Source organism: Gymnoscopelus microlampas (assembly GCF_963454915.1).
Source record: "Gymnoscopelus microlampas genome assembly, chromosome: 7".
Lineage (NCBI taxonomy): Eukaryota > Metazoa > Chordata > Actinopteri > Myctophiformes > Myctophidae > Gymnoscopelus > Gymnoscopelus microlampas.
Genome location: NC_139944.1, coordinates 2,720,695 through 2,738,480, shown reverse-complemented (window position 1 = coordinate 2,738,480; position 17,786 = coordinate 2,720,695). Strand labels below are relative to the sequence as shown.

The window sequence follows — 17,786 nt, the reverse complement described above, 5'->3', positions numbered from 1 at the left end:
TAAGTGTTTGTTAATGGTTAATGATTTAAACTATGCTATTCATACTTAATAGATCATGAACAAGTTATTAGTAAACTACTTAAAACCTAACCTCCCAGCACCCTCCCTGCAACTACAGTAACCATCAAAGTAGAAACAACTCAGTCCATTCAAACAACATTTGACCAATACTTTGTCAATAGTGTATCATAGAAGAAAGGGCAGCTCAGTTGGTAGAACACTCTCCTTTGGACCTCAAGGTTCTGTCTTTGATCCTGCTAGTGATGGAATGATCAGTGTGTTCAATGTAGCCTACTGAGTCATTGGGTACAGTTCACTGAAATGTTGTGTTCAATGTACTGCCTCTGTTTAGATGCCTCAATAAAATTAAGTACTGTCGCAATCGTTCAGACATAATGTTTGTTCATGAACTGATCCAGCCGGCTCCATTCACTGCAATGTATTTCTTGAACTTCCGGTGCGAAGTTTGCCACCCATGAGTGTCATGGCGCATTCCCGGCGTCCAGCACGTCTCTTCCTTTCAAAAGCTTCCTTGACTGAATCACCTGAACGTCCTCTCATCAGTGTTGTCTGATACGACAAATCTTTTGATTATAAAATGTTATTAATAGATTCACTATTATAATAAATTAAGCAGAAGACACATGATAATGTGAATTTGCACGACCGGGATGGTTTACCAGGCTATTTGTTTCACTTTTTACACAAGCATGTTTTATAGTTTAATACACTTTTAAACAAAAACAAAAAAGGTTTAGTAAAAAGAAAGAGGAAGTGAACCTGGGTGTGTGGGAGGAGTCTAAATATTCTCATTGGTTGTCGGCACCAGAATACGACCTGATAGAAGAAGAAGAGAGACACAGTTAAAACAGACACACAAAATAAATCCTATGTACTGTATCGTGTGTATTTCTCCATAGAATGCTTAAATGTGCACACAATAACACAATAACTTGTAATTAAAGTTATTGTTATAGTTGTACTTAAACATGTTAATCACCTTGTTTCTTCCATTGGTAGTATAATCATTAATTAAACATGTTAATTAAACATGTTAATCACCTTGTTTCTTCCACTGGTAGTAGATGAATCCAGACAGGAACAAGACCAGACCCAGAACCAGACCTGATGCTCCCATGGCCACCTTGTTCCTCGCTGACTCTGGCATGGAGTCATCTGACAATAATATGACAACAACCAAACACAATATGTGATATAAGACAGAGTACAGTACAGTTAAACTGTACAGTAAATAGATTACAATAAAGTAAACTATATCAGTGGCCAACTGCCAAAGTCATGTAGCAGCCAACTATATGTTATTGTGTATAATAGTTTTAGTACAGGTGGCTAACATGTGGAAGCAGCCATTAATCACTGCTGTTCCTAAAGCAGGGGTGATGCAACTTTGATGATGTAGAGGGCCACTATATTTCCACAATCACTCCAGAGGGACACATTGCATATACTGACGGGCCATTCTATGTCACACAAAAGTATAAAAAATAGCCGATCTAAAAGCTCAAAACGTGTCGCAGTGGGACGCGTTTTGAGCTTGTTTGAATTGGAATCCTGTTTTTTTTTGTATTTTTGAATTGGAATCTTGAAAAGTAACATTTTTTATTACATTTTGAATGCATTTAGTTATACTTATGTTAACTTCATGAACTTAAATACAAATACATTGGACATAAAAACAATTTGAATTTTAATACTAGTCAAAGCTACTAATATAGACTGAAGTAATTAAACTGGGTCATGTTTGCAATTGTAACAGCTGAAATCAGTTGCCCATTTATATGTCTTGGTAGAAACCATAAAGGTCTGAATGACTTCAGGCTGATTGTCACTTCTCTCACAATGCAAACTTTAGAGAAGCTCGTTGAAGACAGAGTTTCAAAATGAAACTGAGCAGTCTCAACCGTATATAATTCACCTATAGAAAACATAGAGGAGTTTAGGATGACTCTTCCACAGGCACACCACAAGGCTGTGTTCTCTCACCCCCTTACTTTACATTCTGTACATAAACGTAATAATGAGTCCAGTCCTTGAGAAGTTTGTCAGCTGGTGTGACATACATCCAAACCAAAGGATATATTTTAGAAGACTTGACCCAACTTATACTTATAAGCTGAAGTGTGATCTATAAATGTCTTTGTACCTGCAGTGTAATGGAAGTTTTTAGATGTTTCTTAATAAGATTCAGAGATCAGGAAGCTGCACGCAGGGAAACCCATGTTTTAGGGATCAATCCATTCTTTATTTGAGGTCATCATAATGTTACAGAGCAGCAGCATGCCTGCCGCCCAGGTTCCCCCCAACACCAATGTTAGCCACATATTTATACAGGCAGGAGCCGTACACAAAAGGTAACATATGGTCATTCCTTACATGGGCATGGGCCTATTGTATAGTTGACTCCCACAATTTACAGGATTCCCCTATCGGCACACTAGGGGGATGTACAGTTTAGGATATCTTGTAAATAGATTGGTGTAAGACAAGTGTTGGCAAGGAACTGACACAGATAAAGGTTCTATGAGAATCCACTGTTGTTCACCTGTTTGAGAGGGTTGTATGCTTATCCCTGAGGTTATTTTGGACGTTTTTTTCTTTACGTTTTTACTTTTCATTTTCCTTCATAAAACATATTTAAAAAGTGTCCCACTTACGTTTGTGCACACGTCAGCAAGGGCAGAAGGGTTTAAGAACATGGCATGTCTTTGTCACACCAAGTCAAAATTGTAAGTGCATTAACTTAATCAATACCACAATGATTGTTAGATGAATTGTATCCACCATAGCAGCCATTAGTAAACAAAGATGATGTACCTCATCTAGACAAGACACTTAAGCTCTAAGTAGGTGAGAGTCCTGTCATGGCCTTCTTATTAAAATGGTTACTTTTTAGGATGTTAATTTTAATGTAGCCTATTTGTATTGTTTTTTTTGTAGTGCTGTTTTTCCTTTTAGCAAAACAAATATACCTTCAGGTACAAATAGTGTACAGTACAATAGAGTACAGTAGAATGCAATATATTACAGTAACTGACCCGAGTCCATCTTGATAGGCGCGGTCAGGCTGGGATGTTCCACCATGCATGTGATCTTCTCTCCTGATCTGTAACACACACACACACACACACACACACACACACACACACACACACACACACACACACACACACACAAACATGTTTTTCTGCTGATGATCCTCTTCAAAAAGCACAGCATACACACACACACACACACACACACACACACACACGCGCGCGCGCACGCACGCACACGCGCGCACGCACGCACGTGCACGCACGCACGCACGCACGCACGCACGCACGCACGCACACACACACACACACACACGCACACACGCACGCACACACGTACAAACATGTTTTTCTGCTGATGATCCTCTTCAAAAAGCACAGCATCTTTTTTTATCTGAGGAGGATGATCAGTACCTATGCACAGTGGCCCTCATTTATCAACACGGTGCAGACCAAATGATGGGCGTACAGCGGAATCACCGCAAACTTTCGGCATTTATCAATATATCCTGACTTTGATTTCAGCCTACCGCACGCTGAGATCTCAAATCTGCTCGGGAGCAGTTGTTGGCGTTGGCTAGCTACACCCGTTTATTCCATTGTAGACATGCGGAGCAGCATTTTCTGACCATCTGACAGGCATCTGGACACATATATACACTCCAAAATGTATAATCTCACTCACTAAATAAATAATCCCTGTGAAAATATAACATTTTATAAACTAATTTAAACAAACTGCTTTAACAGTCAATCGGTTAAGCTTGCAGATCTGGCTGCATTGGCTATTTGAAAATAGCAGATCTACAAGCTCACAACGGGTGGCATCGCGACGTGTTGTGAGCTTGTAGATCTTCTATTTTCAAAATATACGAGCTCTTTTGCAAGAACATTTTCGGGAGTCGACTCCTGACCATCTTTTCATGGACACTGAGGTCTAAAAACTTACAGTTGCTTGTCCTGGCTGTGTTAAGGATATAAACCCGACGCTCCAATCTCTTATTAACGTGGCAGCACGGGACTCACTGCAGCCCGCCCAAGTCTCATGGGGAATAGCCTACATGACTGCTTTATTTTAGTGTAACTCGAACGCACACTGCTCGGTATGGGTTAAATAAATGTATATACATACCAAATGATATATGGTATCATAATATGTCATTCATGTAGGCTACAAGCCTACCTGACAAAGATTGTACCGTTACGGCGGATTACATGAAAGACACAGTTGGGCGTGTGTGTGTGTGTGTGTGTGTGTGTGTGTGTGTGTGTGTGTGTGTGTGTGTGTGTGTGTGTGTGTGTGTGTGTGTGTGTGTGTGTGTGTGTGTGTGTGTGTGTGTGTGGCGAGGCGAGCGGGGGAAACTCTTTCATATTGGCTTTTCATGATTTGTTTGGTCGTATTCTGGTTCTTCATGTCATAAAATCGGGGCGCTTCGAGAATATTTAAGGACGTGTTATTTAAATGATGCTCGTTTTCAGACGTCAGATTTATCAAAGCTCCGTCCAAATGTACGCTAGGATTGGCTGTATAGGATCGCTTCATAAATGTGACTTTGACGTTGCCCTACGGCCAAATTTAAGGCAAAGAATATGCATTTTTTTACGCTCCATTGATAAATGAGGGCCAGTGTGTGGGGCACCACGGTGCAGAGGAGGAACCACGGTGCAGAGGGGGGCACCACGGTACAGAGGGGGGCACCACAGGGTCATCATAAGAAGTAGATGATGGACTATTTTATATAAATGTAACAATAAAAACACAACTACAATTAGGCACCATAGCATTAGACGTCATAGGCAATAAGATAAGCTTATATACTGATATTTTCTCCATCTAAAATAATCATGACATGCGTACGTCTTCAAGTTGAATGCGTGTCCATGTGGATCTGCTCAGAGCTGAAGCGGCCCCACCTCCCCGCCCGGTCTGGCAGTGAGTGAGCAGCTGTTAATTAGCACTAACATTAGGACAGATTACGAAAGTAGCCGATCTACACTCTGAAACGCGGCGCGATTCTAAATATTGGTTAATATTTTGTTTTTGGGAAAAATAAGTTGATTGACTATTTTTGTGTAGGAATGTGAATGCCCCGCTGGGCTCTCCTACGCTCTAGTGTTTATTGTGTATTCCACTATTCCCTTCCCATTGCAGAAAAATAGGAGGGCAAGAGGCAGAAGAAACTTAGTAACGAGATACACACGTTATAGCATATTCCTGTGTGTGTGTGTGTGTGTGTGTGTGTGTGTGTGTGTGTGTGTGTGTGTGTGTGTGTGTGTGTGTGTGTTCATGTACAGCTCGCTCGCGAGTGGTACTGGTAGTACCAGTAGAGGTGTCTGTGTATTTCTATGTATACTTTAGGTGTCTATTAAGTGTGTATTTCTATGTACTGTTGTATTGGTGTCTGTTAGGTGTGTATTTCTATGTATAGGTGTCTGTTAAGTGTGTACCTGGGTGTGTACTCCAGGTAGGAGTGGTACTGGTAGTACCAGTCTCCATCAGACAGCTCATCAGTAGAGGAGAGACCAGAGGTCAAAGGTTCTTCTCCTCTCCACCAGGTCACCAGGATCACTTTAGGATAGAAGTCGTAGCTGCTGCACCTCAGCACGTGAGTGTGTTTACCACCAGGGGGAGTCTCTGACCTCAGTCTCACTTTGGGCTTCACTGGAAAAATAAGATTATTAATATTATTATTACCAGTCATAGAAACATGTCATTATCATTAATAATTGTATATCATCCAAATGAGAACCAAATAATTCAGAAAGCCGCAACACGTTTGGTCTTCAACCGGCCAAAATGTTCAAGTTTTTCCCGGCTCTCCCCCGTTCTCCTCTCCCTCCATTGGCTCCCAGTTGCTGCTCTCACAGAGTACAAAACACTGATGTTGGCCTACAAAGCAACCAAAGGTATGACACCCCCATATCTTCAAGCCTGATCCAACCCTACAACCCCTCCCTCCCACTCACTCAGATCAGCTAACACAGGGAAGCTGTCTGAATCTTCTCTAAAACACCCTGGACAACACTCCACACATCGTAGACACTTTTCCTTTCTCTAAAACACCCTGAACAATGCTCCACACATCCTAGACTCTTCTCCCTTCTCTAAAACACCCTGGACAACGCTCCACAGGTCCAAGACTCTTTTCCCTTCTCTAAAACACCCTGGACAACGCTCCACACGTCCTAGACTCTTCTCCCTTCTCTAAAACACCCTGGACAACGCTCCACAGGTCCAAGACTCTTTTCCCTTCTCTAAAACACCCTGGACAACGCTCCACACGTCCAAGACTCTTTTCCCTTCTCTAAAACACCCTGGACAACGCTCCACACGTCCAAGACTCTTCTCCCTTCTGTAAAACACCCTGGACAACGCTCCACACGTCATAGACTCGTCTCCCTTCTGTAAAACACCCTGGACAATGCTCCACATGTTCCAGACTCTTCTCCCTTCCCTAAAACACCAAGGACAACGCTCCACACGTCCTAGACTCTTCTCCCTTCTGGCTCCCAAACTGTGGAATAAACTCCCCATTGCAGTCAGAACTGCAGACTCACTCCCAATCTTCCACCGTGATCTGAAGAATCACCTCTTCCAACTCCACCTCAGCATGTAGCACTCGACCTAGCCTCGATGACCTTGCAGGTTTATTCAAAGGCTAAAATGTAATGTAGATAGCATGTTATGTACACAGTTGCCAGGTCATTTGTAGACCTGGCATCCTATAGTTTGGATAGTTTCAAAGTACAGATTATTTATTTGTTTGATATTATACTGTATAGTAGTGATGCGCGGGTCGGGTTTTTTCATGACCCGCCCCGCCCCGCCACGGAACCCAAACCCGCCTCAACCCGCCCCGCGAACCCATATATAAATCTATGGCTCAACCCGCCCCGCGACCCACGATTTATTTTTAATTCTGTAAAATCATGGTTAGAAAATAATCCCCGAGTGTATTCAAACTGTTTTATTGTTATTATTCTTATTCTTATTAGGAATAAAGACAAAACAAGAGCATGTGATTTTTTTATTTATTTTTTGCGTGTGAGAGCGGCTGACCCGCTCACCCGCAGCCCGCATAATTGCCTCTGAAATTCTGACTCGACCCACCCGCGCCGCGGGTTGACCCGCGCATCACTACTGTATAGACTGATGATAGCTTCTATGTTAACCTATGATCCTAGAATACTATTTCTATGCATTTGATGCATTACCTTGTGTTCTCCTTGCTTACTGTAAATCACTCTGGATTAGGAGCATCTGATAAATGCCTACATTGTAAGTTGTAACTGTAAGTGTAAGTGTTTGGCCACCAGATGGCACCAGAGAACGTTTCATAGAATACCGTAGATTCTACAATAGTCTACAGTTTTCTACAACACAGAATGCAGTTGTCGAATGTAATTTAAAAATATTAAATAATTCACAGTTACACAGTGCTTTACATAAACAAAAATAAAACAAGCAATATCATGTAGTGAAAATAGCTTAAATGAACAAGAGTAGAAACAAACAAAACAATACTCATAATCCTGTAAAATATTACTAAAGTGATTAAAAACATACAAAACAAACTAGTAAAGACAATCATTAGAATATAAAATCAGGTGGTGAAATTAAGTGTATAGAGGTGTGTTTTAGCCTGCATGGTTCTTTTTAAAGTTAATTTAAAATCATTAATCCTGGTGTCTTTATTTTAGGCAGGTCATTATATGTAGGTGAAAACACTCATGAAACATGAAACCATCTATATTTTTCATTTATACTTGGTGTACGATGGTGACACCACATGGTGTGAGCTTGTAGATCTGCTATTTCCACTGCTTGACAACGTGTTAGGATACAGTATAAATCAAGAGGATCTGAAATGTTTCTCAGCAGATTAAGGAATGTTTTATAATAATTGTAAGATCAACTTTAACACCATTAATCATCTCTGAATAGAATAATTTATTGTGATTTCATGTCATTAGTTTATGAGGTGATGAGTGTTGAGTGCTGCTCTGAGATCAGCTCACCTCTCTTGTTCAGAACAGTCTGGTAGTATTTCTCAATGTTGCTTTTGCATGTCTCTCGGTTTGCTCTTATCACAGCCAGTTGTCCGGGATCTTTATTGAAGCTCTCTGCGTTCTTCACACCAAGCTCAGTGTATCCAACAAACTGATCTACTCTACTGTCCCACCTGATCATCTCATCACCATCGAAATGATATGACATTATGAACTGTATGTCCTTCAGCTCACTGGAGTTAAACACACAGCGGTAAGCCTCATAGTACTCATATCCATCTGGAAATAGACCATTCAAAATGTCATTAATGTTCAGTTTTATTATCATCTGTATAAACTCAACACTGATTCAGTTGTGTGTGTTCATATATTAAAAACATACTATACATTCTACGTTAGTGTGTGTCTCATTTTTCCCCCCGTCTAGCATAAATGTGAAACTCAGAGGTCAATCATTATCACATGAAAAAGGCTATTGAAGTCCACATCCTTGCTGCACCTCACCTACAGCTCAAGCTGTACAGAGCAGATACTAATGCATAATTTGTAAATTAAAGCACCTTGAGCAAAATATTTAACCATAAAAAACATAAATGTTTAAACATTTTCATTCATGTTCAATACATTCAACCGTTTTAGTTAATAACTATTGTGTTCGTAGTATTCATGTACCCTTCACTGGTGGTTTCTTCAAGGCAGTGAGAACGGTGTCCAGCTGGTCTTTGCAGTAGTCCTGCTGACCCAAAGCTGATTCATAAACTGCTGTGTAGGTGCCTGGATCTACAAACGGAGGCAGAGGCTCCACCACCTTCCCTTTGTTGTAGTCTGCGTACAGCAACACTTCACCATCCAGTGCATACAACCACTCTTTATATGAGTCTTTAACTATGTCTGAACAGCCAACAAGTAGAATATTCTCATGGAACACTGGAAATAAAACAAAGATGACATAAAATTCAACAACAAACTTCTTCACAGTGACAATAACACATAATCATCATGTTAAACAATCATGTTTGGTTCTTATATATAGTGAAAGGTTGGATATTAAAAGTAGCTTCCTGTCAGACGTTTTATTCACACTGAAACAGATTCAAATGTTTTTTTAAATGATTATTTTTATTATGAAAGTAGGCCTAATTCATACGGAATGATTTATTTCACAACAACAGTTCCTAACATCTGTTTTAATATTTATGTATTTGGACCAACATTCAACATTCAGTATTATATATGGTAGTAAAAGGAGTGTGTGTGTGTGTGTGTGTGTGTGTGTGTGTGTGTGTGTGTGTGTGTGTGTGTGTGTGTGTGTGTGTGTGTGTGTGTGTGCGTGCGTGCGTGCGTGCGTGCGTGCGTGCGTGCGTGTGGTCATTTGTTTGTATTGTGCATTGTTCATATTTGGTTTTATATAATACCAGCAGATATAAATGTATATAATAACATAAATATAATGTACTTACTTCCTGGGATCGCTTTGACATGAAGTACAGAGGAGAGGATGAGGAGGGTGGCTGTAATCTTCATCACTAATGAAAACTGAACTGAATTTAACAGATGAGAATAAACAGATCAGAATAAACAGATGTTTACTGAAAGAGAAGTTCTGGAGTCTGAAGGAGAATGAAGGAGGACTCGTTCTGTAGTTTAGAAGAATCAGCCAATCAGATTAAAGATATGATGTTACATCATCTGTATCAAGGAAGACGACGTTCAGGATTATTGCACATAATCATGAACAGGATATAGCTGCTGCTTATGCACCTTACTGTATGTCTCCTCATGTACATACTGTACCTTATACAGCTTATGTCTCCTCATGTACTGTACCATATGCACCTTATGTCTAACCTCACGTACATACTGTGCCTTATGCACAAGGCAAAAAAAATGTCAAATCACTTTTCAAATAACTTTTCAGCCTGTCTTGTGTCTCTTTCACAAAAAATGCCTTTGTCTCTATTTCTAAAGACAGACAATGTATTCAACTACCAATAACAAAAAACGGAACATGCTATCAACTCACTTTTTTCAAATCTTTCTTTTGAGATATTTGGTGTAGTGATAACACAGAGAGATTTGAATCTTTCTATTGAGATATTTGGTGTTTACATAGTGATAACAGAAAATATTCTGTGGTTCTTGAAACATTAGTCAGAATGCTTAAACTGCTGGCAGAGACTACAGCCTGTTTTAGAAAACCCCTGGCAGTGAATGTGTTAAGATGTAGATTTTTGTGGGATCGTTTAGTTTTTCTTTGAGGACTTTGAGGGCCGGAATGAGATGGTCAAAGGGCCGGGTCCGGCCCCCGGGCCGTATGTTCGACCTTGACTTATGTTCACTCTTTTCTTCCCTCCACACCAAACCTCTCCGTAGAAAATAGCCGATCTACAAGCTATACTGTATATCTACAAGCTTACAACTTAAGGCGTTGTGTTTGACCCTCTAGGGGTCCCAGACCACCTGTTGACCTGGTCTAGACTTTGAAATTACCAGAACATCTCAGGCAACACTCCTGTTCATATGGGTTTAAAAGATACAAGACTGTGTGTGTGTGTGTGTGTGTGTGTGTGTGTGTGTGTGTGTGTGTGTGTGTGTGTGTGCGTGTGCGTGTGCGTGTGTGTTCAGTGTCGCTGGTAAAATGCTGTTCATGTTCATTAAACATCAATCCAAGCCTCATTACATCTCACTGATGAAACCATCAAATGTCTTTGACAACACACTGGTCATGTGATCAAAGTGTCACATGAGAGGTGTGTGTGTGTGTGTGTGTGTGTGTGTGTGTGTGTGCGTGTGCGTGTGCGCGTGCGTGTGCGCGTGCGCGTGTGCGTGTGTTTGTGTGTGTGGTTGAAGCTTCTCACTGGAAACTCCCCTAACATGTATTTCACTTCCTGATTCACTCAACAGCCAATCAGGATTATTATTTTATTAAACACCAGCAGTTACTAGAGAGAGAGAGACATGTTGATGGGATCAACCTGACAGACTGACTGTACATTTATTTATTCATTTATGTATTGTTTTATTTGACTCGCTTTGACAATGTAAACATATCATAACAATAAGGACACTAAATCTAATCTATTCCATTTCATAGTGAAATGAGCACCAACAAGGGCTAAATAAAGCTTTAGTTTGGGACTAATCAAGGACTAATCAAGGACTTGTTGATCTAGGATTTATTACGGGGCCAGGCTTCCAGCATGGACCCGTTTTGTTATTGGCATTATTACAGGGACAGAGCTCTCAGCTCTGTACCTGTTTTGGTATTGGCAGTATTCCATTTCTTCTTCTTCTTCTTCTTCTTTTTCTGCCGTTTTTGCCAGTTCTGGCTGAACCGTGCATACGCTTTTTACGAAACTCGGCCATATGGTAGATGGTCATGAAAAACTATCAAGAAATAATTCTCAAAATCTTTCGTCAAAAGGTGGCGCTATAGCACTCAGTTGAAAATGCCAACTTTGAACAGGTACAACTCATGCCCTGTTTGACCTACAGCCATGAAACTTCGATGCACACATGCGTCTCCTCATGCCTAACAACTTTCACTGTTTGACTTTTGACCTCTGACCTTTAGATCTCCCACCATTTCGAATTATATGAAAAGCAGTAAAAAGCAGTTAAAACCTATCTCCTCCTGGGATTTTTGAGTAATTTGCACGAAACATTTTACACATGAACCTTGGACCTATGCCGACAAACGTATGCAAAAGATTTTCTATAAGTGAAAAAATGAAGCTTTAATGAGCCAATGAATATCGCAGTTTTATGACAATTATTCATCTGCCCCTAACACATACATGCAGACTTACCAGTCTTTGAAACTTTGCAGAAATGTAAAGGGCCATTCCAAATATCACTGAAACCAATCTTACTCCAATTGGTCAAACGGGGGCGCTATAGCAATTTTTTGAAAATGCAAACTTTAAACAGGCAAAAGTCATGCCTCGTTTGGCCGATTGCCATTAGACCTGCTTACACATGTGCCTTGACTAATGAGGAACACATCTATCACGTTGACCAGTAAGCACCGCCCTTAGATTGTCCGCAATCTTGAGCAGTTTGAAAAACACTTAAACCCAGGATTTTTCAGCTATTTGCGTGAAACTGTATCATCGGTGTGATCTCTTTTTTCAGAGGTTTGTCTGTTGGTCCAATAGCGTCCCGCTTAAGTGTATGTCTCACAACCTCAAGGTCACAGGTTCAAGCCTCACTTGGTGCAGACTTCATCTAAGTTGCATTTCACACAACATGACTATCAATGAATACATCTGCAATTGTTAAAGATAACATGAAATACTTAATTGAGTGTTTTTTACATACTTCATTGTGAAAATAGCTGATCTACAATCTCACAACTTTTCAGATAGCAATGAGAGTATGTTTTTTTTTTTTTAAGATTTTTTTTTTTGGGGCTTTTTATACCTTTTATTTAGAGAGGGACAGGGAAAGTAGGCTGACAGGAAATGGGGATAGAGATGGGGGGTGACACGCAGCAAAGGTCGTCGGGAACGGGAGTCGAACCCGCGACACGCTGTCAGGCTGGCATTGCAGCCTAGGGTGCCTGGACCGTCACGCTACGGCCCAGGCCAGAGTATGTTTTTTCAATGTATAACATACTTCATTGTGAAAATAGCCGATGTACAATCTGACAACTTTTAATGGTTTGTGAGCTTGTAGATCGGCTACTTTCACTAGTTTTGGTTCTGAGGAGATGTACAATTTCTTCATTGGTAAATGGTTTGTGAACGAGTGATCTTAGTGTTAGTGAAACAGGAGCTTGGGTCATGACAGAAAGCAAGAGTTTGTGATCCTCAACAGACAACATCAGCCTGGACAAAGCTATAGCACTATAGGTAGTGTTGCAGCTACCTAAGAGTGCCTCATACAGCATGGTTGCCGGTTCAAGCCTCACTTCATGCAGACTCATTTAAGTTGAAATGCAAAAAACATGACTCAATCTATTCCGTTTCCATGGCTCTCTCTCTCTCTCTTCAATCTATTCCGTTTCCATGTCTTTCTCTTCAATCTATTCCGTTTCCATGTCTCTCTTTCTGTCTCTTCAATCTATTCCGTTTCTATCGTCAATCTATTCAGTTTCCATGTCTCTCTCTGTCTCTTCGATCTATCTATCTATCTATCTCTCTCTCTCTCTCTCTCTCTCTCTCTCTCTCTCTCTCTCTCTCTCTCTCTCTCTCTCTCTCTCTCTCTCTCTCTGAGGGGCGGCCATAGCTGAACTCATGAGGAACACATCTATCGCATTGACCAGTAAGCTCCGCCCTTAGATTGTCCGCAATTTTGAACAGTTTGAAAAACACTTAAACCCAGGATTTTTCAGCTATTTGCGTGAAACTGTATCATTTGTGTGATCTCCTTTTTCACAGTTCCATGTCTGTTGGTCCAATGGCGTCTCCCTTAAATAAGTGCCTCACAATCTCAAGGTCGCCAGTTCAAGCCTCACTTGATGCAGACTTCATTTAAGTTGAATTGCAAACAACATGACTGTATCAATGAATACATGTGCAAATGGTAAAGATAACCTGAAATGCTCATTTGAGAGTACGTTTTTTCAATGTATGACATATTCATTCTGAAAATAGCCGATCTACAATCTCAAAACTTTTCAGATAGCAACGTGTTTCTGAGCTTGTAGATCAGCTGCTTTCACTGTTTTCGGTTGCGAGGAGACATACAATTTCTCTATTGGTAAATGTTTTTTGAACGAGTGGTCTTAGTGTTGGCTTGGTTCATGACAGAATGCAAGAGTTTATGATCTTCAACAGACAACATAAGCCTGGACAAAGCTATAGCACTATAGCTAGTGTTGCAGCCTATTAGTCCGAAGGTTGAGAGTTCGATTCCTGTTAATGGCAATAGGCTGAGATGTCCAATCAATCCATTCTGTTTACATCTCTCTCTCTCATCAATCTATTCCGTTTCCATGTCTCTCTTCAATCTATTCCGTTTTCATGTGTCTCTCTCTCTCTCTCTCTCTCTCTCTCTCTCTCTCCAGTATCCATCTCTCTCTCTCTCTCTCTCCAGTATCCATCTCTCTCTCTCTCTCTCTCTCTCTCTCTCTCTCTCTCTCTCTCTCTCTGGCCCTGTATTATCGCTGCTTGCAGCTATATTTCCATTTCTTCTTCTTCTTCTGCCGTTTTTGCCAGTTCTGGCTGAACCGTGCATACGCTTTTTATGAAACTCGGCCATATGATAGATGGTCATGAAAAACGATAAAAAAAAAAAATCTCACAGTCTTTCGTCAAAAGGTGGCGCTATAGCACTCAGTTGAAAATGCCAACTTTGAACAGGTACAACTCATGCCCTGTTTGACCTACAGCCATGAAACTGCGATGCACACATGCGTCTCCTCATGCCTAACAACTTTCACTGTTTGACTTTTGACCTCTGACCTCTAGATCTCCCACCATTTCGAATTATATGAAAAGCAGTAAAAAGCAGTTAAAACCTATCTCCTCCTGGGATTTTTGAGTAATCTGCATGAAACACATTTACACATGAACTTTGGACCTATGCCGACCAAACGGTGCAAGCGGATTTTTTCTAAGTGAAAAAATGAAGCTTTAATGAGCCAATGAATATTGCAGTTTTATGACAACTATTCATCTGCCCCTAACACATGCAGACTTACCAGTCTTTGAAACTTTGCAGAAATGTAAAGGGCCAATCCAAATATCACTGAAACCAATCTTACTCCAATTGGTCAAACGGGGGGAGGATTTTTCAGCTATTTGCGTGAAACTGTATCATCTGTTTGATCTCCTTTTTCACAGGTCCATGTCTGTTGGTCCAATGGCGTCTCCCTTAAATAAGTGCCTCACAATCTCAAGGTCGCCAGTTCAAGCCTCACTTGATGTAGACTTCATTTAAGTTGAATTGCAAACAACATGACTGTATCAATGAATACATGTGCAAATGGTAAAGATAACCTGAAATGCTCATTTGAGAGTACGTTTTTTCAATGTATGACATATTCATTCTGAAAATAGCCGATCTACAATCTCAAAACTTTTCAGATAGCAACGTGTTTCTGAGCTTGTAGATCAGCTGCTTTCACTGTTTTCGGCTGCGAGGAGACATACAATTTCTCTATTGGTAAATGGTTTTTGAACGAGTGGTCTTAGTGTTGGCTTGGTTCATGACAGAATGCAAGAGTTTATGATCTTCAACAGACAACATAAGCCTGGACAAAGCTATAGCACTATAGCTAGTGTTGCAGCCTATTTGTCCGAAGGTTGAGAGTTCGATTCCTGTTAATGGCAATAGGCTGAGATGTCCAATCAATCCATTCTGTTTACATCTCTCTCTCTCATCAATCTATTCCGTTTCCATGTCTCTCTTCAATCTAATCCGTTTTCATGTGTCTCTCTCTCTCTCTCTCTCTCTCTCTCTCTCTCTCTCTCTCTCTCTCCAGTATCCATCTCTCTCTCTCTCTCTCTCTCTCTCTCTCTCTCTCTCCAGTATCCATCTCTCTCTCTCTCTCTCTCTCTCTCTCTCTCTCTCTCTCTGGCCCTGTATTATCGCTGCTTGCAGCTATATTTCCATTTCTTCTTCTTCTTCTGCCGTTTTTGCCAGTTCTGGCTGAACCGTGCATACGCTTTTTATGAAACTCGGCCATATGATAGATGGTCATGAAAAACGATAAAAAAAAAAATCTCACAGTCTTTCGTCAAAAGGTGGCGCTATAGCACTCAGTTGAAAATGCCAACTTTGAACAGGTACAACTCATGCCCTGTTTGACCTACAGCCATGAAACTGCGATGCACACATGCGTCTCCTCATGCCTAACAACTTTCACTGTTTGACTTTTGACCTCTGACCTCTAGATCTCCCACCATTTCGAATTATATGAAAAGCAGTAAAAAGCAGTTAAAACCTATCTCCTCCTGGGATTTTTGAGTAATCTGCATGAAACACATTTACACATGAACTTTGGACCTATGCCGACCAAACGGTGCAAGCAGATTTTTTCTAAGTGAAAAAATGAAGCTTTAATGAGCCAATGAATATTGCAGTTTTATGACAACTATTCATCTGCCCCTAACACATGCAGACTTACCAGTCTTTGAAACTTTGCAGAAATGTAAAGGGCCAATCCAAATATCACTGAAACCAATCTTACTCCAATTGGTCAAACGGGGGGAGGATTTTTCAGCTATTTGCGTGAAACTGTATCATCTGTTTGATCTCCTTTTTCACAGTTCCATGTCTGTTGGTCCAATGGCGTCTCCCTTAAATAAGTGCCTCACAATCTCAAGGTCGCCAGTTCAAGCCTCACTTGATGTAGACTTCATTTAAGTTGAATTGCAAACAACATGACTGTATCAATGAATACATGTGCAAATGGTAAAGATAACCTGAAATGCTCATTTGAGAGTACGTTTTTTCAATGTATGACATATTCATTCTGAAAATAGCCGATCTACAATCTCAAAACTTTTCAGATAGCAACGTGTTTCTGAGCTTGTAGATCAGCTGCTTTCACTGTTTTCGGCTGCGAGGAGACATACAATTTCTCTATTGGTAAATGGTTTTTGAACGAGTGGTCTTAGTGTTGGCTTGGTTCATGACAGAATGCAAGAGTTTATGATCTTCAACAGACAACATAAGCCTGGACAAAGCTATAGCACTATAGCTAGTGTTGCAGCCTATTTGTCCGAAGGTTGAGAGTTCGATTCCTGTTAATGGCAATAGGCTGAGATGTCCAATCAATCCATTCTGTTTACATCTCTCTCTCTCATCAATCTATTCCGTTTCCATGTCTCTCTTCAATCTATTCCGTTTTCATGTGTCTCTCTCTCTCTCTCTCTCTCTCTCTCTCTCTCTCTCTCTCTCTCTCTCCAGTATCCATCTCTCTCTCTCTCTCTCTCTCTCTCTCTCTCTCTCTCTCTCTCTCTCTCTCTCTCTCTCTCTCTCTCTCTCTCTCTCTCTGGCCCTGTATTATCGCTGCTTGCAGCTATATTTCCATTTCTTCTTCTTCTTCTGCCGTTTTTGCCAGTTCTGGCTGAACCGTGCATACGCTTTTTATGAAACTCGGCCATATGATAGATGGTCATGAAAAACGATAAAAAAAAAAAAATCTCACAGTCTTTCGTCAAAAGGTGGCGCTATAGCACTCAGTTGAAAATGCCAACTTTGAACAGGTACAACTCATGCCCTGTTTGACCTACAGCCATGAAACTGCGATGCACACATGCGTCTCCTCATGCCTAACAACTTTCACTGTTTGACTTTTGACCTCTGACCTCTAGATCTCCCACCATTTCGAATTATATGAAAAGCAGTAAAAAGCAGTTAAAACCTATCTCCTCCTGGGATTTTTGAGTAATCTGCATGAAACACATTTACACATGAACTTTGGACCTATGCCGACCAAACGGTGCAAGCAGATTTTTTCTAAGTGAAAAAATGAAGCTTTAATGAGCCAATGAATATTGCAGTTTTATGACAACTATTCATCTGCCCCTAACACATGCAGACTTACCAGTCTTTGAAACTTTGCAGAAATGTAAAGGGCCAATCCAAATATCACTGAAACCAATCTTACTCCAATTGGTCAAACGGGGGGAGGATTTTTCAGCTATTTGCGTGAAACTGTATCATCTGTGTGATCTCCTTTTTCACAGGTCCATGTCTGTTGGTCCAATGGCGTCTCCCTTAAATAAGTGCCTCACAATCTCAAGGTCGCCAGTTCAAGCCTCACTTGAT

General features: G+C 40.7%; 1 protein-coding gene across 6 annotated transcripts in view; it reads right to left on the bottom strand.

The window, feature by feature from the left end:
* LOC311048959 (H-2 class II histocompatibility antigen, E-S beta chain-like) overlaps window positions 1-9,658 on the bottom strand; it is a 38,948-nt gene extending 29,290 nt beyond the window's left edge. Inside the window, exons 1-7 of one of the 6 annotated variants that reach the window (XR_014601142.1) lie at window positions 9,524-9,641; window positions 8,736-8,990; window positions 8,073-8,342; window positions 5,502-5,715; window positions 3,057-3,124; window positions 1,063-1,176; window positions 781-837 (exon numbers count right to left, since the gene is read on the bottom strand). Coding sequence is in view for 3 of the 6 variants with exons in the window: in XM_084062342.1 (XP_083918468.1) it covers window positions 3,057-3,124; window positions 5,502-5,715; window positions 8,073-8,342; window positions 8,736-8,990; window positions 9,524-9,587 (871 nt within the window). In the remaining 3 variants the exon portion in view is untranslated. Of the gene's footprint in view, window positions 1-780; window positions 838-1,062; window positions 1,177-3,056; window positions 3,125-5,501; window positions 5,716-8,072; window positions 8,343-8,735; window positions 8,991-9,523 lie in introns of all 6 variants that reach the window. The other 5 variants (XM_084062342.1, XM_084062347.1, XM_084062346.1 and 2 more) reach the window with 5 other exon arrangements.
* Between the last annotated feature and the right edge of the window lie 8,128 nt (window positions 9,659-17,786).